Raw genomic sequence first — 26,475 nt, 5'->3', positions numbered from 1 at the left:
GGGTGGCTCGGTCGGTTAAGCGTCTGAGTCGGTTTCGGCTCAGGTCGTGATCTCACAGTTCGTGAGTTAGAGCCCCACATCGGGCTCGGTGCTGACAGTGTGGAGCCTGCTTGGGATTTCTCTCTCCCTCCCTCTCTGCCCCTCCCCTACTTGCTCTCTCTCTCTCTCTCTCTCAAAATAAATAAGAAACTTAAAATAAAATAAAATAATATAAAGAACCCTTAAAATGCACCAAGAAAACAAGCCGATTAAAAAAAATGGCCCAGGGGCGCCTGCGTGGGCTCGATGGGTTGGGCGTCCGACTTCAGCTCAGGTCACGATCTCGCGGTTTGTGGGTTTGGGCCCCGCATCGGGCTCTGTGCTGATGGCTCGGAGCCTGGAGCCTGCTTCGGATTTTGTGTGTGCGTGTCTCTCTCTCCCCCTCCCCCATCGTCTCTGTCTTTCTCTGTCTCTCAAAAATAAATAAAACGTTTAAAAAAAAAAAAAATCAGTGGCTGCCAAGTTTCCCAGTGGGTAGGGGAGAGGGAGGAACAGGTAGAGAATGCGGGATTTTCACATCAGTAAAATTACTCTGTATGATAGTAAAATAGTGAGACGTGTCATCACACATCTGTCCAAACCCACGGAATGCACACCACCAAGAGCGAACCCTTGGAAACTACTAGACTCTCGGTGATGATGACGTGTCCGTGGAGGTTTATGGGTTATAACAAATGTACGGGGATATTGATAAGGGGGGTGGCCCATGCATGCACCGGGCAGAGGTATATGGGAAATCTCTGTACCTCCCTCTCAGTTTGACTGTGAGCCTAAAATTGGTCTTTTAAAATGAAGTCTTAGAGGGCACCTGGCTGGCTCAGTCAGTTAAGCGTCCGACTCCCGCTCAGGTCATGATCTCAAGGTTCGTGAGTTCGAGCCCCACGTTGGCTCTATGCTGACAGCTCGGAACCTGGAGCCTGTTTCGGATTCTGTGTCTCCTCTCTACCCCTCCCCCGCTCATGCTCTGTCTCTCTCTCTCTCTCTCTCTCTCTCTCTCTCTGCCAAAAATAAATAAACATTAAAAATTTTTTAAAAAAGAAATATTTAAAAAATCTATAAAATACAATAAAATAAAATGAAGTCTGAGGAAACAACAGAACACCTGCATGTAAGACTAGCAAGAAATGACAATGACGGGAAAACCAGCTGCCTTTGCTGACCATCAACCCATACTGTGCCATGTGGGGGTTACAAGTGCCCTTTGACAAGTTGAGAATCTATTTTCATTTCTTGGGATCTTTCCGTAAGGCGTGAGGATAAAGAGAGAAACTTGATCATTTTTCTTTTATTTTTAATCACTTTTTAAAAATTATTTTTTCAAGTTTATTTACTCATTTTTGAGAGAGAGAGGGAGCAAGTAGGGGTGAGGCAGAGAGAGAGGAAGACAGAGAATCCCAAGCAGGCTTCAAGCTGTCAGTGCTGAGCCCGATGCAGGGCTTGATCCCATCAATTATGAGATCATGACCTGAGCCAAAGCTGGTCACTTAAGTGACTGAGCCACCCTGGCGCCCCTTAAAATAAAAATCTTAATAAAAACAATCTGAGTTCCTTACCCAGAAATAACCATTATTAGCATTTTGTGGGTATCTTCCCATCTTTTGCGGCCCATTGGGACTTTAAGACAGAATCCGAAAGAGATCGTGTGTACTGTAACTTTCTTTGTCCCACTGATAATACGTAGCGAACATCCCACCGTGTTTATTGATTTAAATGTTTATTTACTCCTGTGTTTGTTGCTCTGTATCATTTGTTAATGATTGCATAGTTTCTCAATGAATTGATCTGTGTTTACTAAGCATTTTGTAGGCAGCAGGCACTGTTCTAACAAGCATGGATTAAGTCTCTTTAAAAAAAATTGCAGCTGACAATGTTGTGTTCCCTTCAGGTGTCTAATGTAGCGATCTGACAATTCTACCCGCTAAGCTGTGAGCATTAGATAACTGTGGTTCCCATACGCCACCGTACGCCACCATACGCCATTATTACGGTGTTACTGACTCTATCGCTACACTGTACTTTTCATCCCCCTGATTTATTTTACAACTGGGAAGTTCGTATCTGTTAATCCCCCTTCGCCTAGTTTGCCCATCTCCCCGCCCCTCACGCCCCAGTTTTTCCACATCCATCTTGTTACTGTCTTTTGTGTTCTTTTTAAAGTTTATTTTGAGAGAGAGAGAGAGAGAGAGAGAGAGAGAGAGAGAGAGAGAGCGCAAGTGGGGGAAGAGGAGAAAGAGAGAGAGAGAGAGAGAGAGAGAGAGAGAGAGAGAATCCCAAGCAGGCTCCCAGCTGTCAGCGCGGAGCCCAGCCTGTGGCTCGATCCCATGAACAGTGAGATCATGACCTGAGCCTAAATTAAGAGTTTAACCACTGAGCCACCCAGTACCCTCCACTTTGCTCATTTTAAAAACTGGATTGTCTTTTCATTGTTGTTTTAAGAATTTTGCTCATTTGGGTTTTTTCGTTTTTGTTTTGTTTTTTTTTTTTTTGTAAGCTCTACACCCAAAATGGGGCTTGAACTCATGACCCCAACATCAGGAGTCACATGCTCTACCCACTGAGCCAGACAGGTGCCCCTTGTTAAGAGTTGTTAATACATTCTTAATACAAGTTCCCCATCAGGTAAGAGATTTTTGAATATCCCCCCATTCAGTAGGTTGTCTTTTCACTTTTTTGTGAAGCACAAAGTTTGTTTTAAAAATTTTTTTTAATGTTTATTTTTGAGAGAGAGAAAGAGTGTGAGCAGGGAAGGGGCAGAGAGAGAGGGAGACACTGAATCTGAAGCAGGCTCCAGGCTCTGAGCTGTCAGCACACAGCCCGACGTGGGGCTCGAACTCACGGACCGTAAGATCATGACCCAAACCAAAGTCAGACGTCTAAACGACTGAGCCACCCAGGTGCCCCTACACAAAGTTTTCAATATGGATGAACTGGTTTTTTGTTTTTTTTTTTTTCACTTGTGTTAAGGTGTCATAGCTCCAGAAACTAGTGCCTTAACCAAGGTCATGAAGATTTACTCCCGTGTTCTCTTCCAGGGTCCCATTTTGAATTATTTTTTCGTATCCAGGGTTAGATAAGGATCTTTCTTTTACATCTAGATATCCAGATGTCCTAATGCCAAGAGTTGAAGACTCTTTTTCCCATGGTCTTGATAGACTTGTCAATCAGCATACAAGTAAGGGGTTATTTTCTGGACTATTCTATGCCACGGGCCTGTATGTGTAGTTCTCCTTCTAGCTCCCTCCCGTGGTTTCCATTAGCACTTCCCTCCAAACACACACATTCTAAGCTTAACACTCAGTTATCGGCAGATGGCAAGTTCCCGAGCCTCTGGACCCCCTCCTCCTCGGGGCCGAACACAGCCCCTATTCCCAAATTCTGGCGCCGTCACAAACTAGACCGGGGCTCTCTTGAAGTTCAAAGCTGTGCTGTGTGCATTAGTTTCTCAAGCCCAGCCCCACACCCGGCAGGTTGTAGGAACTTGGTGGTTAAACGGCAGGTAGGTGAGTGGCCAAACGAAGGAAATGAACACTGATGTAACCCGGCAGCTGAATGGCTAGTTCAGCGAAGTTTCTGACTCTGTGCCACCGTGAGGCTGAGGACCCTGAGGAAACGATTTTATGGGAAAATCTGTACAGAAAAGTTGGGTATCGAATTCACATCATCAGCTAGCTTCTTCTGAAAGGCTTAAGAGCCAGGTTTTTAGGGGACTCAAAAGAATACATATGGCCTGATTACTTCCTGGGTATTTCAAGTATAGAAAATGCCCCCAACTGAGTCAAACAGATGCTAATCCCCCTTTTTTTAAGCTTATGTATTTATTTTTAGAGAGACACAGAGACAGCTCAAGCAGGGGAGGGGCAGAGAGAGAGGGAGAGAGAGAGACAGAGGAAGAATTCCAAGCTGACGCCCCACTGTCACCGCAGAGCCGGACGGAGGACTCGAACCCGTGAAACCGTGAGGTCGCGACCTGAGGCACAACCAAGCTTAACCAACTGGGCCACTCAGGCGCCCCCGGATGTTGATCCTTTTAAGACAGCACTGGACTAAGACGTCGAGTCTGTGGTTAAACATAAGCACCCAGTTTGCCATTTTCTCTCCGAGACCATCATCCTGAAGTCATCGCTATAACCCAAATTATATCTGTGGTCCTTCATCACACGCATGAATTCCTTCAAGACCCAAGGCTTGACGAGGGCTTCTGATGGTTCGTAAAGTCCTGCTGAGAATCTTGGTGCTGTACATGTGAACACAGGGAAAACCGTAGCAATTTGAGGAGAAAGAAATGTGGGTGGTACAGAACCTTCAAATATCTAGTAAAATGGCCAAATAGTTCTTGGCTGGTTAAACCCTTCAACGCCTGTGAACTGGAAGCGGCCAGGGCAAGGGTCTGGGGTCGGTAATAAGATAACAGGACTCAACCAATTCCTTTGGTCCCTCATTTTTATTATTTCTCAAGGAGACTATGAAATACGATGTGATCTTCACTAAACAGCGAGGCTGTCTTAAATACAAAACATTTAAAAATATTTTTGGAGGGGAGGGGGCTCAGTCAGTTGAGCATCTGACTCTTGATTTCAGCTCAGGTCAGGTCACGATCTCACCGGTTTGTAAGTTCGAGCCCCACGTCGGGCTCTGTGCTGACAGCACGGAGCCTGCCTGGGATTCTGCCTCTCAAAATAAATAAACTTCAAAAGTTTTTTTGATGGTTATTATGGTTCCTTAAAAAAAAAAAAAAAGAAAGAAAGAAAAAGAACCAAAATTCAAGTATTTCTTCAGAAAGGTTGCATGACATTTCTCCCACCAGACCCAGTTTTGTCCCTTGAATCTCCACGGCATGGCGGATGGGTCCAGAAACCCAGCACTGACTCCCAGTATAGTGTCAGCCACACACCCAGCCTTTTAACCCCAAGAGCGTGACTCACCATAGCAGCGGTTTCCCGCTCCTCTCGGCCCCAGGTCGCAGCCCTATCGGCCAGCTGGGGACGCGCCTGAGCCTTAGAGACCTAGCAGGTGGGTTTGTGCCTTGTTGTTGCAATTCAGAATTTTCACCCATTCCCGAGCCGTGGTTTCCAGTTGTCAGAAGGTGAGCCTCCTGCTTAAGAAGTTTAAAATAAATCTGCTGTTTTCAACATAACCTGAGTGACCCCTGATGTACAAAGGACAGGAAGGTAAGCAGCTGCCCCACATTTCCATCAGGAGGAAGCCATAGACCAAAGAGATCACTTGTGTCACAGAATCCTTATTGGTTGGGTGGAGGGTGGGTAAAAGACCGAATGCTGTCCCCTCCCCCCATCAGGTCACGTAGAGAGGAGCAGCACTGTGTACGTGATGACCCACGCCAAAGAGGACTTCACCTTCACGTCTCAAGATGTGGAACAAGGCTGGCCTGTTGCCGTGGGACCTCGTTTCTGCAGAAAATTCAAAGCGATTGTGCTAATCCTCTTTGTGAAATGTGTACTTGAAAGCCTACAAGGACAGCGGAATTACAAAGTTGTGTTATTTGAGAGGATTTGAGGATTGTAAGTTAACGTCTGAAAAGCAAAAGCTCTCGCTCCTCTAACTTGATGGAAGACGGTCTGCAAGTTGACTGCTTCCCGAGCCACGTGATCCCTGAAAGCGTGCCTCACTTCGGCCTTTCCGGTAGGACAGGGAACCCGTCGCTTACCACCAGGGATGGGGACCCTGATTCAAATCGAGGGAAAGGCCAAGCACCTGAAAAGTTACTGACTGCCTCAGAACACATTTGAGTCACCCCAAATCCACAGGCCACTCTCTCCGGCTTCCTGGCCTACAGTCGGCACACGCGAGCGAATCCACACAGGCCGAGGAAGGGTCTGGAGGAAGACGGCAAAGCTAGAAGGATTTCTGGTCTCTGGCAGGCGGGATTCAACTCCGCGTCTCTGAAAACGGCTCCCTGTTAACCGGTCTCATCAAGGGCACGCCCCCTCGGCGGCCCCGGCCCGGGGCCGACTACCACCAACATCCACTAGTTGATTCCGAAACCCGCCGAGGGCTTCTTGTAAGTTGCACAGCTGAGTGCCAGGCAGCAGCCCCTCCCTGCCGGCGGACAAGGGCTGGGAAGGTTCGCACAAACTAGGGTAATGGAGCCTAGGCAAAACCCACGGTGACAGCAGACGGGGCCAGGGGTCACATCGCAGGGATTCAAGGAAAACCAAGATAGGGAGCACCAAGAGTTTACTCAGAAGCCGTTACACTTTAATGACAAGCAACCACACAGAAGCACTGTATTTTCCCTCTGTTACATTAGCAAATACATGGAAAAGCAACTTAAAAAATGGGTCTCCTTCACAACTACTCCTTCCCACGCCCACCAACATCCGTCAGAATTGCTTGCGGAGGTTTTAACAAGTATTTAAGTCTGGGCCTCACTCCTGGAGGAGACTGCGCCGGGCAGGGGCGGGATCCAGGCATTTTTTAAAAAGCTCTTCAGGGAGTCTGGAGGATTCCTTCTGCTTGAGTCTCTGATTTTTAGGTCGACTGGGGCACTCTGGACTTTTTGGGCCACTGTTTGGGGGCGTGGGGGGCTTTTTTCGCAGACTTACTAGGAGTAGTGAAGAACTTGGCCCCTGGCTTCTTGGTCACCTGTCTTGGGTCTTTTTTGCCCAGTGAAGAGTTTTGTTCTTTTCCCGCCTCTTCTTTGATTCTTGGCTTCTTGCCCGGGCTGCTACCTGGGGTCTTGGGCTCCGCAGCCTTCGGGGTCTCGAAACTGGGAAGGGCCTTTCTCTTCTTCCCACGAGGTGCGCTGGGATTGGGACTCTTTTTCGGAGACTTCTTTCCTGTGGCGTGTTTTTGCATCTAAGAAAAATAAGAGTTAAGTGCAGGGAAAAACGGCCCCTGACAATGGAACTCCGAGAGTGACTGTCTTCACCAGGCCTGAAAGGTTTTCCAGGCAGGACCCAGCACCCAAGCTTGCCCTTGCCCTGGTACATTTCCAAAGATTAATCATGTGGTGATCCGGGACTCACTGTCAGAAACTGAACCACTGCCCAAATGTCTGCCCCGGCCTGCTTTTGAAAACCCACAGGCGATGGGTCCCAGAATTATTAACATGACCACCCCTCCCCTGAATCCGAGATACACAGGGGAATGTGTGCACTGCACATCACTCCAATACAGGGCAAAGGAAGCCCCTCCCAGGCTTCTGGGTCTACCTGGTAAGTTTCATCTATGACCTCGGGATCTTTGCTACGACAGATTCTGCTGGAAATACACTAGGGACAAACAACGCCCCCGTCCTTGCAATGCCTCTTACACGCATGGCTCAGCGGGGTCTGCCTGACACACGGGGGCACTGAAGCCATCGGCCACTAGCACCAATAGAAATACCTCTCCGTTTTCTTTCGCTGGAGTCCTCTCTATTGGTACCAGTTGAGGGAGCTCCTCTTCGGATTCGTCCTGCACTTTATTCTGGGCTTTTCCTCGACTGCTCTCTTTCTTCCCACACGCTCGGGCCTCCTTCAGGGGTGCGGGGTCCTTCACCGGAGCACCGCCAGTTCCAGGGCCTGCCTCCTCCTTCTTCGGGGCCGACGAGGCCTTTCTGGCCTGCTTCGTAAGCCTTTTGCTTCTTTTCTTCTCCTTTTGTTTTTCACGATACTCTTTTTGTTTTTCTTTTTTCTTTAATTCCTACCAAAACACCAAACAAAAAACCCAGTAACAAAAAAGCCACACCAAACTCCAAGCCTAACTTTAGTAGGGAACACACTTGTTGGTCAATAAATGGCATAGACTTAGAACTTGCAATGCTCATTATTCATAAGCTTCTGGAAAATGCCTTGATCTGTGGCAACTCTGAGCAAACAAAACACAACACCAGCACTGGAACCTCAATGGCACTTGGCTCTGACTCACAGAACTACATATGGGGACTTGGAAGCAATGAGGTGTGCAGTCAGAGCTTCTGCAAGGTGATCTGATTTATAGGTGAGTTAAGAATTATCTTAGGGATGCCTGGGTGGCTCAGTCGGTTTGAGTGTCCAACTCTTGAATTCGGCTCAGGTTGTGATCCTAGGGTTGTGGGATCAAGCCCTGCATTGGGCTCTGTGCGGACTGTGCTTAAGGTTCGTTCTCCCTCTCCATCCCTCCCTCCCTCCCTCTCCCGCTCTCTCTCTCTCTCTTCCCCTCTCTGTCCCTCCCTGGCCTGTGAGCGTGCGCACACACGCACACGCGTGCGCGCACACACACACACACTCTTTCTCTCTCTCAAATAAAAAAATAAATAAAAACCTAAAAGGAAAAAAAAAAAAAAAGAATTATCCTAAATTGTAGAGTATTCTGATGTGAATTACATCTCAAAACAGTTTTAAGAAAAAAAACTGATAATTTTTCCCTACTTCAGACTGGGGCAGCAGTTAGACTAAGAAGTTTATAGAACCAGGGGTCCACTGTCCTTACCACAGACCACTGTTAAATGACCCCCATAATAGTGTGTAAACTCCATGTTAGCCAACAATTCCAACATTTTTGCAAACTCCTCAAATCAATGTGCTGACAGATGGCAAAAAAATTCACGTGTCCTGCTCCTGATAATGGCAGTCTTTTATTTTGGGTCATTCTCCCAATGAAAACAAGTAAAAGTGGGATGAAATACTTAAAATTTTTTTTTTCTTAAAGGCATCAATGAACCAACTACCTGTGAGACATCTAAAATAAGGACCCCATGGGTAAGTGAGTCCAGAAGCAAATTTTGCTGTGAGTACTGGCTAATCGATAATTTTTGTTTTAACAGGGGGTGGGGTGGGTGGAAAGAAATCAAACCCCAGTGTCCACACCAGGCAGGGGTCCTAGGAGGACCCCCCCCCCCAATAAGCTGGGACCCCACTGAGTCATGCTCTTAGGGCAAAGATGAACAGAAGTGGAGGAGTGCAGATTCTGAGCATGGTTTGCTCCGAATCACTCAGGGAATCTCAAGCCTTTGATCTGCCTTCAGGGAGTCCCAGGCCAAGGTCCAGAGACTTAAATGGAAATCTTCTAGAGAAAGATCTTCACCCTACACCTCAAATTAGTTCTACAAATAATTTTCCAATGCGACGACCGAGACATGGTCAACGATGACCGAGTCCACAAGGAACCAAAGGGCACAGAGAACAGGCTGGGATACCAGGATCTCCACTACTCGAATGACCAGACAGTGAAGCAACTGTGCTTAAAGTGTTCCAACAATTAAGGTGAACAGGAGTACTGACAGGTAACAGGAAATTAAAAGAAATAAGCCAGTGTGAAAAAGAACAAACATACAACTTCCAGAAGCAGGGGGTGGGGGGGGTGGGGGGGTGTAATTAAAAGACCAAAATTAAAAACCCACTGAACATGATTAACATGGCTAAAAAAAAAAAAAAAAAGGTGGGGGGTGCCTGGGTGGCTTAGTCGGTGAAGCCTCTGACTTCGGCTCAGGTCATGATCTCGTGGTTTGTGAGTTCGAGCCCCGCGTCAGGCTCTGTGCTGACAGCTCAGAGCCCAGAGCCGGCTTCAGATTCCGTGTCTCCCTCTCTCTCTGCCCTCCACTGCTCACGCGGTCTCTAACATAAATAAACATTAATAATAATAAAAAAAAAAGCGTCACCAAACTAGGAGACTGGTCCAAAACAGAGCAAAAATAGCAAAATAATTCTCTCGTTCTACCGAGAGAGGCACTAAAAGCCTACAGACCCAAACTGACGGCTATCTGTTAGCCTCACGCAATCGTCAAAGCTGTCCACAGGAAAGTTCTTAACACGCTCGGTTTTGGTTTTCTTTCAGCTCCTCCTGCCGCTACACAGGCCCCTACTGAGCTGACTCACCCCACTCAAGGGAAACCAAAAATGATCAACAAACACAGGATATTTACATCAGACCTCAATATACTTCATTCACACCACCATGAAGTGATCTCGGAGAAAAGCGGGAACAAGGCACCTAAATGCACGAGCCCTGGAAACCGCGGAAGGTCAGGCAGGAACGGAACCCACTCTCCTTGGGCCACGATCACGCCTGCGAGGAAGCCCACCTGGTGTTTCAAGTTCGACTCACCTTCTTCTTCTGACTAGGAGTGCGCACTCCTTTGGCTTCGCCCTGACAGCTGACAAACGAGGAAAAGATGGGAAGCGAAGCGGACCTCTCGGTTTTCACATACAGGAGCTTCACACTCTCCCACTTCTGCAACAGAGACAAGAACGACACTGTCGGTCCACGTCCCGTTTCTGCTGCGCGAACCACCGACTGCTGCACCTGTTAAGACCGCACCTCTGGCAGCTTCTGGGAAAGCCTCTTCGTGACCGCGATGATGTTATCGATGATGTGCTGGACCTCCATTCCCGTGTGACCCACGCGGATGGTACTGAAATGTAACACGGCAGCAGACAAGAAGGTTTTTAAGAATAAGTTGTTTAAGCAATAATAATGATTTGTTTCTCGGGGAGCCTGGGTCACTCAGTCGGTTAAGTGTCCGACTCGGACTCAGGTCATGATCTCACAGTCCTTGAGTTCGGGCCCCGTGTCGGGCTCTGTGCTGACAGCTCAGCGCCTGGAGCCTGCTTCGGATTCCACCCCCCCCCCCCCCCGGTCCCTCCCTGCTTGTGTGCTCTCTCTCTCACTCTCTCAATAATAAATGAACATTAGAAAAATATATGAAAAAAATTTTTTGTTTTTCAAAATGCAGCACAGGCAGGTATGTGAGAAATCTAAATACACAATCCTGAAAAGAAACGTAAGGTAGAAACATTATAACCTTTAGGGTTTCAACAGATTTTAGATTCTCTCTCTTGCTCTCTCTCTGCCCCGCCCCATGCTTGTGTGCACACGGGCATGCTCTCAAAATGAATAAACAAATGTTTATTTAAGGTCACCTGGGTGGCTCAGTCAGTTAAGCGTCTGACTTTTGGCTTGGGCTCAGGTCATGATCTCACAGTTCGTGAGTTCGAGCCCCGTGTCAGGCTCTGCACTGACAGTGCAGAGGCTGCTTGGGATTCTCTCTCCCCCTCTGTCTGACCCTTCCCGGCTTGTGTGCATGGGCGCTCGCTCACTCTCTCTCAAAAACTAAATACTTCTAAAAATAAAAATAAATAAACATTTTTAAAAGGGGGGGCGGTGACACGCCTGGGTGGCTCAGTCAGTTAAGCCTCTGACTCTGGATTTCAGTTCATGAGCACACGGTTCAGGAGTTTGAGCTCGGTGTCGGGCTCTGTGCTGAGCTCTGAGCTCTGTGCTGTCAGTGCGAGGCCCGCTTGTGATTCTCTCTCTATACGTATTCTGTATACCCTCAGTCCTATATAGAGAACACTGATAGAGACCACTTACATCACTGTGGAAAGCTCTAAGGGGCAGCTGCTTCCAGAGAATGACACGCTTGGTAGGGATGGACTTTAGTTTTAATAGAAGGATCTGGTTTTCATTCACACAATCTCGTAAGAAACAGCTTACAAAATTATTACCGAATGAACAGGAGACTAAACAGGCACACACGAACACCTTTTCCCTACCTGCAAGAACCACTTTTTGAGATGTTCAAGACAGTCCCGCCTATACAGGTGTTGATCTCCTTGGATAAATTCTTGGCCAGAAGGTTTACAGGAACGGGAACCCTGTAACGACACGCAGGCGCTTGGAGCACAGTGCACGCACACGGATGACGTCCACGGGGCTCAGACGCAGCCACTGCGAAGCAACCTACTTCTTTCTGTGATAGAAGTGTCTCCCCAGGTGTGACGGCAGGAGCCGCCGGATTCTCGCATCAGTGAGGAAGAAGTCAAAGCTGCCCAGCAGGCGAAGCTTGGCTTCATAGGGTTTGTATTCCGTCTTTAAAGTTCGTAGAGGGATGATCTAGAAACATAAGAGGAAAAACCCCAAAAGTTAAGGACTTGACCAAGAAGGAGAAACACTCAAGCGGTAACTTCGGTCTGGATCTCAAATCGTCATAGAGCCACATAGTTCGGTCAACCTGCGGCGAGAACCCACGACGTGCCGGGAGCTGGGCTCACCGATGGAGGCACAAATGGGCTGGGACCCACATCAAGAAAGGACACCGGTGACTACAAGCCACGACAGTGACCTAACGGAGAAGTCTTTTGTGAATTCTTCAAGATAATAAAGGTACTGCTGTACCTGTGAGCTCTGGGGTCAAGAAACCTCAACAGCTCATCCATCACAGAGAAGATGAAGCCGTCCTACCAAAGCCAGTGAGAACCGAAAAGAAAAAATTAAATTAAAACTTAAATTCCCAGGGGCACCTGGCCGGCTCAGTTAGTGAAGCGGGCAACTCCTGATCTCGGGGTTATACGTTCAAGCCCGACGTTGGGTACAGAGATTGCTGAAGAACAAAATCCTTAAAAACTAAAAAAAAACAAAAACTAAAATCCCTAGGAAAGAAATACTAGATTATAAGGTAGTGCAAGAATGTATGATTTAGCACTTCAGTCAAAAGAGCGAATCAGAGCTTTTCATTGCCCTGAAAATATTAACCACTCCTGACCTGAGAAATGGTTTTAATTCCATGTTTGTTCAAAAGCTTCTTGTAAAACCGTTCTGTCTTTTCAGGAGTTAAATTGGGTTCATCCTTGGTAAGTAAACAAATATCTGTTAAATCTGATCGAATACCATGAGGCAAGGACCTGCAAAATACATGAGAAGGAAGTGAGGGATAAAGCATTATAACGGACAAAATATACGTTTCTACTCCACAGAATACACAATAAATTCAGTCACTTCAACAAACTTCATTCATGCTGTCTAAGCAAATACTCTACCAAGAACATTTAAAAATACATCTAGTTTTCAGCAGTCTGGACAGATTTAAGATTCAAGTAAATCATCACAAATACCCAGCATCCAAAATATCAATTAATATCTGAGATATAACCAGACTTAACATATAATCAAAGATACCCAAGACAGCGCACACGCAGTTATCATTATACGACGCTACAAAAGCATGTGTTCTAAAATGTGAACAACCTGGTTTCATGAGGATAGTTCTGCTTCAGAACTTTACCCTGCAGAAAACCCTGGATTCCATAAACAACATAACCCTTAAGAGCTGAACAGAAGGGGCGCCTGGGTGGCTCAGTCGGTTGAGCAACTGACTTTTGATCTCAGCTCAGGTCCTGATCTCATGATTCGTGAGATTGAGCCCCTTGTCGACCTCAGCACAGGAGACTGCTTGGGATTCTCTCTCCCTCTCTGCCCTTCCCCTAAAATAAACTTTAAAAAAAAAAAAAAAAAAGGCTGAACAAACCAACAAGGACCAGAAAACTTATGGTTTTTTTTTGACAGGAGACAAAAGGACCCACAGAGGCAGGGGTGCAAGAGAGAATACAGGACATGTTATATACATATATATATATTTTTTAGTATAATTATGTCCCAAATATTACATGGGACCTACTTATACGAAAAAATTACTTCTATTTTTATTTGCTAAGTCTGACAACTCTGGAGAGAAGGGATCTCTGACCTAAAAGTCCTAGAGCAAGAAGAATGTGTGATCACCATAGCTTTGTTTTCCAGAAGGAGCTCACTGCCGTCTGTAACCATCTCTGCATGTAGGAGCGAGTCGGGGACCTCACGAGTTTAGCTTGAAACTACCATGACATGGAAAGATAACAGAATGTATACAAATACAAAAGCTGTACTAATTTATTCTAAACCCAGGTTTCAGATTCAACAGAACTGTGCATCAATCCCCAGAAAACTGGTGACATTTTTAGAAAATTTAAGCATGTGTGAATTCTTTTTTTTTTTAAGGCACAATTACACATTTCAACTCATATTTTTATTTTGAATTTGCAAAATGTGCACTAGAAACAAAAGGGCGATGGTTACAGACACACAGAACGACCAAGCCGGTAACAGAGGCAAAGGCAGAAAATCAGAACTTACAATCTGACCCTCAGTTCTTTACTTGGAATCTTCCATAACACTACCATTAAAAAGAAATTTTCATTCTCATTCAGAAGCAATCCATTCGCGTTTTTCCTCGACTTGGAATGTGCCAACAGAGCTTCCACTGCCTTTCTTATCTGCAACGTGGAGATACACCAACAAATTCATTCTCAATCTGATTTATGATTTAGCATTTGTCCCCTCCTCGCGTCTATTTTTCCTTTTTTTTTTTCCTCCTCAAATTCTATTTTAATGGGCAACCTCCATAACCATCTCTATCAGGATCCTGCAATTTGGGATCAGAGGAATGTCAGACTCATCAGAAACCACCTAAGGATCCACTCAGCACCCGTCTACAGAAAAGAGCCTCTTTCTTCCACGTTAAGGCGACTATCGCGCCAGGTGGGAACATGCTTCCCGGGAAGTGGGTGGCGAAGGCGGCAATGCCAGGAAAAGGGCAACACGCAACTAGCGTATACTGGGGCCATTACTATATGCCAGGGACCTGACCGAGACCAGCAGAGACACTTTCTTTAAACCCAAGGTCACGGAGACTGGGAAAATTACCCGATCTGCCAAAGTCAAAGGGTAGGGGAACAGAGCCGGGTGGAGCTCACGCCGGAAGCCCAGGCTGTACCTGCATCCACCTGGAGGGCCAGGCCGCAGGGCTGGGGGCGGCGAGCGCCTCCCCGAGCGCAGGAGGAGCGGGCAGGCTGAGCGCGACGCGACACGGCGACCCTCTTCCCAAAGCTCCGGGGACGTCGGCGAGGGCCAGGGGCCCGGCCCGGCCCCCCGCGTCTCGCACGGCCGTGGCCACCCCGCCTCCCAGCCCCCCTCCCCACGGGACCACTCACCTGCCCTTGGTCCAGCTGATCCAGGGAGGCAGGGGTCTCTGGAGCGGTGGCGGAGGCCGCGGTTGAGGAGGAGGGTGGGGTGGAAGCCGAACCCTCCATTTCGTTCCCACCTCGTGCAGACGCTCGCGCGGTACCGGCAGGGCTCTCTGTGCGCACGCGCGAGCCCAGGCCCGCAGCCGGAAGTTGGGGGGCGGGACCGGGCCCTGATGTCACGTCCGGGAGCGCGGGGTCAGGCCAGGGGATGTGGCACCGGCGAGGTTTGGAGGCTGCGCCGGCTGTCCGAGTCTCCGTCGTCAGGCGCGGGAGCGGCCTCGGTGACACCTGGCTCTCATTCTGTACCGAGCGACTCGAGCGAGCGCCTGGAACTAGGGGAGGAGGCCTGGCCCGCCGCCCACCTGCCCCGCCGCCGCCGCCTCTTGGGAGGCCGACGCGGTGGGGCGCGAGTCGTGAGCCAGCGCCGGTCTCTCCTGGGCCTCGGTTCCCAGAAAGGCGGGAGGTCAGCGCAGGTACGCGGAAGCGTGCAGGCTGGACCACCTGCGGCCGCAGAAGGTAGAGTTCCCCGCCTCTCCCGCAGAAGGTAGAGTTCCCCGCCTCTCCGCAGCCCCAGTGGTGGCTCCTGTTCCCTGTTCTCCTGGAGCCTTGCGGGGATGTTCCTAGGCACGTCTAGAAACGACTCTTTCTTTTTCTTCTTCATGGATGATGGGTTTAAACTTAAATCTTTTTTTTTTAAACAAATCGTAGCCTCGTAGACCCATTCTTTGTTCTGCACGTTGCATTTCCCTCCGAATGCTTACTTCTTGGAGGTTGTCTGTGCCGCTACCTCATGCCCTGCCTCATTTTTAAAAACTGCCCAGTGGCCTTCCATCATGTGAATAAACAGTTTATTTAGGAGGTTTTGGTGAACGTGCGGGATGGTTCTAGTCTTTTTGCAACCAGCTTTGGGCATTTTTGAGAGATGAAAGAATGGGAGTAGGGGGCTTTCCATGTCTCTTGCTTTCCAAAAAACCCTCCTTCCATATTGCAAAGCTGGAAGAAGGCATGTTCTGCTGCTGGTCCCTGATAGTGACTTTGTCCGGCATCAGCTTGTAGAAGAAATGTTCTTAAATCATTGATACCCACTGTTATTTGTCTATTCTAGAATGTTGTGTAAGATGGAATTCGTTTTAGCACAGTATTATGAGTTGTTACGTTAGGCCTCGTGTATCAGCGTTTTCTGGTATTCTGAGAGGAGCATTAGGGATGTCACATGTGTCGTTTGAATTCAAGTTTGCGAGCCAGATTTCTAGACCAAAGGAAAGGCATGAATTCAGGTACAGGAGCAGAGTGATGTTTGCAGGTGGTATTAAGAGGCTGGAGAAGGGCCATGCAGAGGGGAGGGATGGGAGATGGGGCTAGAATGGTAGGTTAGGGAACTAATGCATCTCCAAGGCTGATGGCTTGTCTGTACCTTGGAGAAAACTATGCATACAAGATTGTTGAATTGCCGGATTGTGATTTAAAAAATGATTCACGGGGGCACCTGGGTGGCTCAGTCCGTTAAGCATCCGACTTTGGCCCAGGTCATGATCTCATGGTGGTGAGTTCCAGCCCGAAGTCGGGTTCTGTACTGACAGCTCAGAGCCTAGAGCCTGCTTCAGATTTTGTGCCTCCCTGTTTCTCTGCCCCTCCCCCACTTATGCTCGGTCTCTCTCTCTCTCTCTAAAATAAACAAACATTTTAAAAGATTGACAGAGAGATCAGAAGGGAGCTCATGTTATTTCACCACCTTTTAGGAATACTAAATGGTCTGTGTTTGATAATCGCTTTAATAAAATCAGATAAACAGAAAAGATGAAACTTCTCTGGTTTACTTATTTGCATTTCTAATGATAATTCAGAGAAGGCTGTATTTGCAACCATGACAGAATCTTAATTGGGAAACAAAATTAAACCTCCTTTCAAGGAAGGATAAAAAATTCTGGGATATTCATAATATAAAATGTTGGTCGGCAATAGGGAATAAACTACTGATACAACATGATTCATCTCTAAAACATGATGTTGCTTCAAAGAAGACAGTTGAGGGCCTCGTGATTTCCATTTATGTGGAGTTCAAAACCAGGCGAAACTAACACGGCAGAACAGTCATCCCCCTTGGCAGGAGGAATGAACTGGAAGGGGGTGAAAGGAACTTCAGTGATGGAAATGTTCTCTGTGTTGATGTGGATGTCTACATAATTGTATAGACTGGACAAACTCATTGTAAAGTTATATATATTCCACTGTATACACATTTTACCTTAATAAAAAATTCCTCTTGTACACAAGTTCTGTCTGCTGCACCTTCTTTACAAATAGTAAATAACTCCTAAGTCTAATTCTTTCAAAAATTTCTTTTTCCGAAAATTTAGTGTATTTCCCGGGGAAATAACAAAGCTTGGTAATGGACAGATTGCTTTTATTCTAAGTAATTTGTGAAATCTACAAGCCAACACAAAATACTTGAATACTTCGGGGCACCTAGGTGGCTCAGTCGGTTCTGACTTCAGCTCAGGTCATGATCTTGCAGTTTGTGGGTTTGAGCCCCATGTCGGGCTCTGTGCTGACAGCCTACAGCCTGGAGCCTGCTTCAGATTCTGTGTCTCCCTCTCTCCCCTCCCCTGCTCATACAGTCTCTCTCTGCCTCAAAAATAAACGTAAAGAAAGACTTGACTACTTCAATTAAAAGGGGTTAAATCACCATAGTAAATCTCAATCTAAATATAATCACACAATAAAGAATGCAAAATAGGTTAAATATTAATTTTTCCCATTCCCTCTCTAGCTAAACTTTTACCAGTAGACTTAGATGATCAGTAGCCTCACTCTTAAACCAGAGAATGAAACTTTTTTTGTAAAAATGTTTTAAAATTAAAACTCAAATCATTAAGTTTGAACTTCTTTTACTGCTTCTTTATTTGGGCACTGAAGTGAAATGTTTAAGAGATCAAAGGTAAGATGGGTTAAGAAAATGTGCAACGAACATTAAATGGGACCCAGTGCACAGTGAGAGGGTGAAGTTTTTGCCTCATTTTTTTTTATCTTAGGGCAAGAGAGGGGGAAGGGGGCAGAGGAGGGGAGACAGAATCCCCAGCAGTATACATGCTCAGCACAGAGCCCAACATGGAGCTTGATCCCACGACCCTGGGATCATGACCTGAGCTGAAATCGAGTCAGATGCTCAACTGACTGAGCGACCCAGGCACCCTTAACAGAAGGATCGTATCATAAAAAATAGTACTTGATGGGGCACCTGGCTGGCTCAGTCGGGAGAGCATGCGACTCTTAATCTCTGGTTCATGAGACCAACCCCCAGTTGGGTGTGGAGCCTACTTTAAAAAAATATACACAGTCTTATAAAAAGTTAGTAATTGAGTAACAGCACACTTGTCAGTTCCGAGGTTTTTGTTTCCTTGTTTTGACTATTTCTAGCAGAAAACAGGAAAATACTTCATGCAAGGAATTTGGGCACAAAGAGCCTTCGGAAAGAATTTAAAGGACATACATATTCGTGGTAACAAAAATTTCACTTTCTAGACTGGATTTACAGGATGAATGTAAGGAAACAAAAACACGTGCCACTGCAGTACAGGACTTTTCAAATTCGTCATGTATGGTCACAATGGCCATAAATGGTCAGAGACTTAAAATAGATGAGCTTGTCACTAAAGAGGTTAAAGACAAAGTATCTTCCAGAACCTGGTTTTTCCCACGGTCAAAGAAACTGCCGTTTTGTTTTTTTTCAGGTCTTTTTAAATTCGGAAAACTTTAAACGTCTTTTATTGTAACCTGGCCATCATTTATCCTAGATCTCTCTACTTCTTCACTACAAAGCTACCGAGTCCAAGGTATTGGTGCTCTTTTTCTGCTTTAAGACGCATCGATAGAACGGGTGTCTCTGAAACCGGCCAGGAGATCTAGAACTCTCTCCCGTCAGCCTTTACATGCCGCAGTCCAGTGCCCATGAGTGGTTGGATGCCCAGACACGTTTAGGCCACAGGGTTTGCCGTGCGGGGATGGTGATCCTGTCCCTGAAGGGTAGAAACGTGTTGACCCCTGGGGTTACTCACAAGCCACTTAGTTAGAACTTTCCTAATATGAACCCCTGCTTTAAGAGCAAGCTTTAATAGCAAGCCTTTAAGACTCATTCATGCCAAACACCTGTACTGCAGACCGATTCCCAAAACCTGTCACCTAAGATTGTTTAAGCAAGAGCTCATTGTCTCACAGAGACAAAGGAATATGCAGGAACATACTGTTGCCATCCCCCGAACCACTGTGTTTACTGCCTCTCTACCATTAATTTCTTCTCTCTGGGCCCTTCCTTTCTTGTTACTAAACATCCTGAACATAGAGGTTTGTACTTGTGACGGAATCCCTGATGGCTCCCCAACTCTGTTCGTGTAAAAACCATGTACTGTGATATTTATGATTAGGCACCTTGGACTTCCTACATGGCTGTTGTTAAGACTCAGTCACGTGGGCCACATGGAGGCCTTTGCTTACCATGTGCGAGCAGACTACACATGTGCAAGTTCCTCGGTCAAAGAGCTGAGGGGACCCGTCCACATCCGCTGCTAGATAGTTCCCGGCCCTGAGGCAGGAAGAAAGGATGTGAAGAAGGGACAGAAACACACAGGGTATGACAGGATAGGCAACTGTAAACACACAGACAAATCCTTCAAAAGGGAAGATGACAATCTTTATTGTTATTACAAAAGCAATTTTTTTTTTTTTTTAACTTCAGTCATTTGAATAATTGCAAGAGCGACTAGGGGCTTAATCCTCACACAGGCATCAAGTCAGGCACAGTAGGTAGCTACAAATCATAAGAAAAAGGTTTCTCTACCTTGGATTCCCACCGTCCCTACCTAGAGAGCATTCTGCCACGCTTTGGAATCAGGTTAAAAACCCCAGCAGACCTACTCCGTTCCCTTGAATTCTCTGGCTTTTTTTTTTAAAATGAGAGCTAGGTATTGTCCTATGCTGTCTAGTAAAACCTAGTCGCTAAATCCTGGCCTGAGAGAGATCCCCATTTCCTTTAGAACAGAAGAAACTTGCCAACTCAGGGGAGTCCATTTCTGAGAGCCCAGGGGGGGTCCCTAAAACGCAGACCTTGGGCTCAGAGCGCAGGTGCACCTCAAGCATGTGGATGGTCCCCTGAGGAGCGCGGGAGCCCCGGGCAGCGGGAAGGAGGCAGCAGGGACTCGGGGGGACGTGCGGAGCCTCGGGAAGCACGAAACGTCCTTCCACCTTGGCTGGCCACAGACCTGAGGTTTCCAGTGGTAGGTTTTAAAGGGCACAGTGGCGTGTGTGGCAAGGTAGAAAAGACAGTTCCCATTCCGACGGCTGCTTGCAAAATTCCGCCTCATCGGACGTGGTGCCTATCCGCTTTTCCCTGACGCTGGAGAACGTACCAGGTTCTCCTGTCCACTCCCCCACCTCCAGGCGCTGAGAACATTCCTTAGTAATTGGCTCGGCTAGCATATTACTGTTTCAAGGAAGCATCGGATTAGAGGTATGTGAAATAGCGTATTAACTGAAGGGAAGTCTCAGTATGTTCTAGGATACCAAAAGTCAACAGTACCCTAGAGCCCAAACCATCACAGGTTGAACCAAACCTACCCGATCTGAATTCTGGCAGTAAATTGGTTCAAATGGAATCCACTGAACTGTCGCGAGGCAAATAAAAACAGTTCTGATTCCACTCACTAGGAAATCTAATCTAACCAACCGACGGCTAAATTGAAACCTACCAAGAAGTCGTCTGAGTTGTGCACGTGAAATTACATTTATTTACCAAGCGGCTGCCACGGCGATCTCTGAAGAAGCAAAGCGTGGACGTATTAGACGGCATCGTGCTAGGGTCACTGAGAAAGGAGGTGGAGGAAATAGAAGCCATGGCATTTGGAGACAGAATATCGTCCCCTAAATCCTTCTGACTGCCGTCTGCCTCACGCACGTCTGTGAGAGGATTACTAGCACAGTTTCTCTGAGAAGGTAGGCCAACCCTGTCCAGAACATCAGATCGTTCAACAGTCCGCTCTAGTGCAGCAAACCAGAATGTTCACAAAGGGTTTTAAAAGTTTCAAAGTCGCCGGATGGTCAGAGCGGTCCTAAGAACGATCTGCCCCTCGACTACCTGAAGTCCCTCCCCAAGGCAGCGAAGCCACCAGGGACGCAGTGGCGGGGCCGTGAGGAAGGCTGACAGCAAGGAGGGCAGCTGAAACGCTGCCCCGTGGGACCGTCCTCACAGACCGCGGAGCGGTGACAGCCGGGGACTAGTGTTCCCGAAGATGCCAGGGAGTCTAGCGGGGTTTTGTCAAGAGTTCATCACGGAAGCAGCGTTTGACCGCAGGCTCGCCTTGTTCTTGGGTCACGAAACCACATCTGATGGAAAGTATGACCCCAAATATCCCGCAGCACTTCCGTCACGGTCCAAGCGCATCGGCCCCTTCAAAGTCCATCACATCCCGGAAAAGCCGTTCTCGTGACTAGTGTGAATTACCACTCGTTACGGCGAACCGCCTGTACTTTTCACAACTTACAAAGGTCTGATATCCGGGTATCACAGATTTCAAGACTTTCAGTTCCAAACGAAGAAATACGCACGGGCTTCATTATTCAAGAACACTTTACTCTCTGTCACCTCGTTTCATGGCGACAGCTGCTCGGTCCGACTCTTTGGGTTTGGTTTTACGTGGACTTTGGCTGGACAAGTCCTTTTTGGCAAATTAAAGACAAGAAACAGATGCTAGCTTTACCCCTCTCCCGCAGTCAAGGGTGGAAAATGGCAGTTACTTAAGATGTTCATTTCAAGGACAGCTTTCTTGTCTTAAATTGATTAATTTAAAAAACTATGAATAATCAAGCATGAAAGTTGTATCCAGAACATGAATGCAAAGAGATGCAAAGAAAGTTGTGATTCTAACGTATCTACGCCAAAGCCAGAGAACAAACTGTTTCGGTATCGCCCTCATCTGCCGTCAGCTACCCTGTGTTTGCACCGTCAGCCACAGCAGCACACGTGCGCTTGCAGAGAACAGAACGGCAGCACAGGAACCCGAACTGCTTTGGAAGGGCCCGGCATCGCCCACGGCCCAAAATTCAGCGCTCTTCGACGCGCGCGCACTTCCCGAAGAACTTCAAAGCCCACGGAACGTAAGGTGGTGGTTAAGTTAAGCAGCGAGGTTTCTTTTAAAGCATCTGATTGTTTGCACAAACGTAAAACGAATCCGGTGAGATCTTTCTTTCGTCATTTTACTCATCTTCGTGATGTTTTCTTTTTGAGACGTAGGCCCTCCACAGCCGGCATCCGTTCGTCTTGCAGCAGAGTCTTGGCAACGTGTGCCTGATATTCTAGAAGTGTAAATGTTGTAATAGCAAACAGAACTGGTTTTCAAAAATGAGTTCAGTTTAAAAATGGAAATCTAGTCTTGGAAGTAATTTCAACAACTCTTACGCGTTTAAAGATTCATTAAAATCTAGGCAACTGCTATTCTGTTCCTATTACCTTGGAAGTACAAAAAAGAGGCGTTAAGTACGGATTAGACCTCCCCTATTTCCCCGAAAAATAAAAGCCCAGAGATTTGCAGACATAGTAAAATTTAGCTAAATTTCATGCACTTTAATAGCCACGAGTATGGTTCTAGGGAGCTTTAGGGCAAGAGCTTTGCTCCGTCCCTAAGGTACAGCCTCGTTCATGAAATGCATGGTAATTCGAAAGTTAAGAGAACAGGATTAGATTAAGGTTTATATTTTGTGACTGGAAATACAGTCTGACTAGGCTTTTCTTTTCTGAGGAAGATTACAGGGCACACTACATTAAATACACAATTACAAAGTATCTTATTTCGAGATAAACCACAGTCTAAAAGAGGTCAGGTCTTTGACAAATGGCAACACTGAAAATCAAGGGCGGCGGGGAGGGGGGGGCTTCCCAGGAAACGCAGAAAGCGGCTCTTCCATTTCCCACTTACTCTCGTTAAAAATTTCAAAGTCACGACAGCTGCAGTCGAAAGTCAGCCTTCCATCTAAAAACCCCCACAATGCTCCAGTGTGGCTCTTCCAAATTACAGGTTAGCAAATTTCAGCTTTGTATTTAAGAAAACAGTCAGTTTCAAATAATAGAAAAACGTCGATACTGTGCTTGATTCCACTGATCACTGCTAACTTCCGTCCGTGCAGATTCGGGTGGCTCTAAATAGGTGTTCGTTTATAGTTGCTGGACGAGATGCAGCTTTCGCCAGCAAGGATCATCCAGCCTTTAAAATTACCGACACAGATAGTAAACGGTGTCGTTTGCAGAAGTGGCACTTGCGACTGATACGGGTTTTCATACTAGATGCATGCAGCTCTTATAAATACTAAAGGAGGCATTTTTTTGCCAGGTCTCAACATGCTGTCTTTATTGCAAATTCCACTGATTTAACGAGTGAATGGAATTTTCCGTAGGGGTACAATTTCATTATGCTTTACTTATAAAAACGACAGTATGCTGTTCTTTAACTTTAAGACAACTTACTGTGTTTAAGAAGTCATGTTAAAATACAAACTGGCGGAACGTAAGGGACAGACCTACGAAAGCAGCGTCACCGTCGCATAAAGGCGTTTAACTGTATGTATGCGTCAGCCATCAAAAGGAGGGGTCCAACGAGTTCTTTCCTTTAATACAAACACGAACATCGTTTGTAAATGCCTCATTTAAAGTAGTGGATAGGGGAAGGAGTTTAGAAAAGTCCAAGCAATAAAATGTACTCAGTTACTTGGTAAGTTAAAAAGCTAATGCAACAATGTTACATCCAGATAAAAAATATTATTCAAAAGCAATTCAAATACCGAAAAGGATTTCAAATTGAATATTTTATTAACATGGTAGTTGTCTCTGTAACATGTGCACACACACTCGCACACTCAGAATGATCTGCCTGGGGGAAAAAGACTAAGTAGGTCTAAGGGGAAGATGAAAAATAAAAAAATTCCGGTAAGTTTTCATTATTGTAGGCAATTATGTCCACATCACTTACAAAGCTATTGCCAAATCTGTCCAAGGAAGCAGAGTTTGGGAGGGGAGGGGAAAAAAAACCTGGGGGAAAATTCAACAGTGGCATAGCAGAGCTCTCAATATGAGAAAGCTGACATTATGTGGACTTTTGCTGTGAATTTCGTCTTTGCAAAATACGGGGAGAAGTTTGTCAATGGGCAGAAAATGAGAGAAGGCGGTGTGAAGTAGGCTTTTGCAGTCAATTTTCCTCACAGTACTGTGCAGGGTCATCGAGAAAATGCTTAGTCTTTCTCTGGAACCAGTTTCAGAACTTTTCCAATTGCAATGGTTTTACCTAGAAATGAAATTTAAAAAAACACAAACAAAAACCCTTTTCAGTAGTTAACAGCAAAGCTACGTGAGGTATTAAAGCTGATTATTGTAAAACATAAAACTATTTTTCACAATGCAAATTACTGACTGGCTTTACCACCAAAGGTGTGATTTCTCATCAGGTCGTCTCAGTAAGTGGATCTTTGGAGGGTGGGGGGAGCCGAAAAGAAACTACATTTCCCGTTATCACAAACCTGTGTGTGGACAAGTAAATCGTGGAGCGCCTGTACCATGGCATACTATTTGGCAATAAAAAGGAGTGAATTACATACGTGTCCTAACAGAGCCGAACCTCAAAAACGTGCCAAGCAAAATAAACTAGATACTAACGACCACAAAGCGTATGGTTCTATTTATATGGCACGTCCAAAAAAGGCAGAGAGGGAAAGATTTGTGGTTGGCTGGGAAGAAGAATACCAAGCGACCGTAAACAGGTGCAAGGGCTGTTTTTGTTTTTTTTAAGATGTTGTGAATACTCCACAATCAGAATGTGGTCATGACTGTACACCCTGTAAACCTACAAAAATTCATGAAATTGTACACTGAAAACAAGTCAATTTCAACGTATATAAATTCTCTCAATAAAGCTGTTAAGAAGGGTTCTCAGTCCTATTTTAAGAGGTACGAATCCCATCAGGTCACGTGAAGAACTTAAAAGCCAAGCACCTCCTTAGGAAAACAAGTAACTCTGGGGTTAAACACTTTTGCTAGGTTACTTTCTTCTGGCCGACTGATTTTTATCAGGTTCTAACCGGCAACTAAGGTTCTCATTTTGTTATGTGAACAGGACAAACCCAGTGACCGGCTTCACTAGTACTAGATACAGACTTTAAAATAAAATGGAGCCAGTCTCCGTACAGATTTCGCTGAAGGAAGGTTCAGGAACTGGACACATTGTGTTCCCCGAGCTCTGCACAGCTGCTGACACGCAGGAGACACATCGTTTTCTGTCCAAGAGAACCGGGACTAACTAAGCTGCCGATTCTGTATCTCAGCTGAGCCACAGTGTTTTATGTAAGGTTTTCCACCGTCTTAAACTTAGTTACCTAAGTCAGAAATACGAATCAGCCACAGGGAGCCATTTACTAAGAGCCGCTGTGTTTTCATGCTACCAAAGACTTTCACGGCCACAAGACAGGGAAAGCACAGTTGTTCAGATTCACTGAGAAGCAGGCAGAAGGACACCCACACTCACATAAAAACGCTACTAAACCTCTGTAAAAATTAGGTGCTAAAAGACCATCAGCTTCTGTATCCCCTTTATCCCCCCCAATATCCATGTAGTGAATGTTTTATCACACTTGATTTTCAAATGTCTTCTGACCACAGAAATGACAAGGTTTTACTGCAGAGGCTCGTATGGCAAAAAACGTGCCTTCCAGGGTTAAGCCCTCCAGGACGGGCTTTAATCACTCACGGTACAAAGGATTTCCTCAGAGAAGGTCTTGCTTAGTGAATAAACTAACTCTCAAAGCCCGCTCCTTGCAAGAGATCAAAATTAAGATTCTTACAACTACAGCATACACTGCTAAAACGCACGGCCGACTCTGTCTGCTGTTCAATTCCCTCCGCTCATAAAACGTTACAGGAATCTGTCACAAAACACGCACCCAAGTTTTCCACAAACTCGTGATGCGTGCGGTACTCTTACCCTCATCCCTTAAGGTAAAGCGCCCCATCTGAGGGAAGTCTTTGAAGGTCTCAAGGCAGATGGTTCCCGCCGTCCTTAAGCGAGCAATGCATACTTGATCTTGTTTCACGAAACGGGGTCGGGTCTTACTTTTCTCTCCTGATTTTTTGTCTACCAAGCAAATTAAGGCCTGTCCGAAAAAAAGGAGGAGGTCACAACAGTGCCGAGTGAAAGAACCTTTAAGACAAGGAGTGCAGATACAAGTGCTTCACTGGTGCCGAGCCGAAATGATCAAGATGAGACGGTCTCCGAACCCATACACAAACAAAGCCCCCGGTGCTCTTAATGATCAAAGAATTTCGACTCACTGTTATTTCGACTTCCTCAATGCAGGTGTGAATGTGCAGCACCGCGTTATAGCCTGGGCAGATGATGGACTTGTGCTCTATGATCACTATCTGTCAAACAAAACAATGCACATCTTTATCCCTGGGGTGAAACAGACCTGACCGTCCTGCAGAGCCACTTCGTACCACCGGAATGTGGAACTCACCATCTCGGCAGGACACCAACTGAACTTATTTTTGAGTTAGAAGTGCTGGGTCAAGCGGCCTGATATCCAAGCGTGACCGCGGAGATGCTTCCCCTACCCATCTTCTAGGCCACGGCCCGACTTTAGAAACCCA

The 26,475-nt window shown here is 46.3% G+C and overlaps 2 protein-coding genes across 4 annotated transcripts in view; both read right to left on the bottom strand.

The window, feature by feature from the left end:
- Positions 1-6,233: 6,233 nt before the first annotated feature.
- On the bottom strand, positions 6,234-14,923 carry RSL1D1 (ribosomal L1 domain containing 1). Its single transcript, XM_047839289.1, has 9 exons — positions 14,766-14,923; positions 13,909-14,048; positions 12,503-12,641; positions 11,705-11,853; positions 11,514-11,615; positions 10,279-10,372; positions 10,066-10,191; positions 7,387-7,683; positions 6,234-6,855 (listed from the first exon to the last, which is right to left on the bottom strand). Exons 1-9 carry the CDS (start codon positions 14,862-14,864, stop codon positions 6,529-6,531), a joined length of 1,473 nt encoding a protein of 490 aa, XP_047695245.1. The 5' UTR covers positions 14,865-14,923; the 3' UTR covers positions 6,234-6,528.
- Positions 14,924-23,630: 8,707 nt separating this feature from the next.
- Positions 23,631-26,475, bottom strand: part of GSPT1 (G1 to S phase transition 1) — a 34,517-nt gene continuing 31,672 nt past the window's right edge. For all 3 annotated transcript variants that reach the window (XM_047838072.1, XM_047838071.1, XM_047838069.1), the window contains exons 13-15: positions 26,158-26,247; positions 25,811-25,979; positions 23,631-24,121 (exon numbers count right to left, since the gene is read on the bottom strand). In XM_047838072.1, the coding sequence (XP_047694028.1) occupies positions 24,069-24,121; positions 25,811-25,979; positions 26,158-26,247 (312 nt within the window). In that variant the 3' untranslated portion in view covers positions 23,631-24,068. The remainder of the gene's footprint in view (positions 24,122-25,810; positions 25,980-26,157; positions 26,248-26,475) is intronic.

This window comes from Prionailurus viverrinus, chromosome E3, assembly GCF_022837055.1.
Source record: "Prionailurus viverrinus isolate Anna chromosome E3, UM_Priviv_1.0, whole genome shotgun sequence".
In the NCBI taxonomy this organism is placed as follows: Eukaryota; Metazoa; Chordata; class Mammalia; order Carnivora; family Felidae; genus Prionailurus; species Prionailurus viverrinus.
Note: the sequence above shows the minus strand (reverse complement) of the source record. Positions and strands in the feature narration are given on the sequence as shown.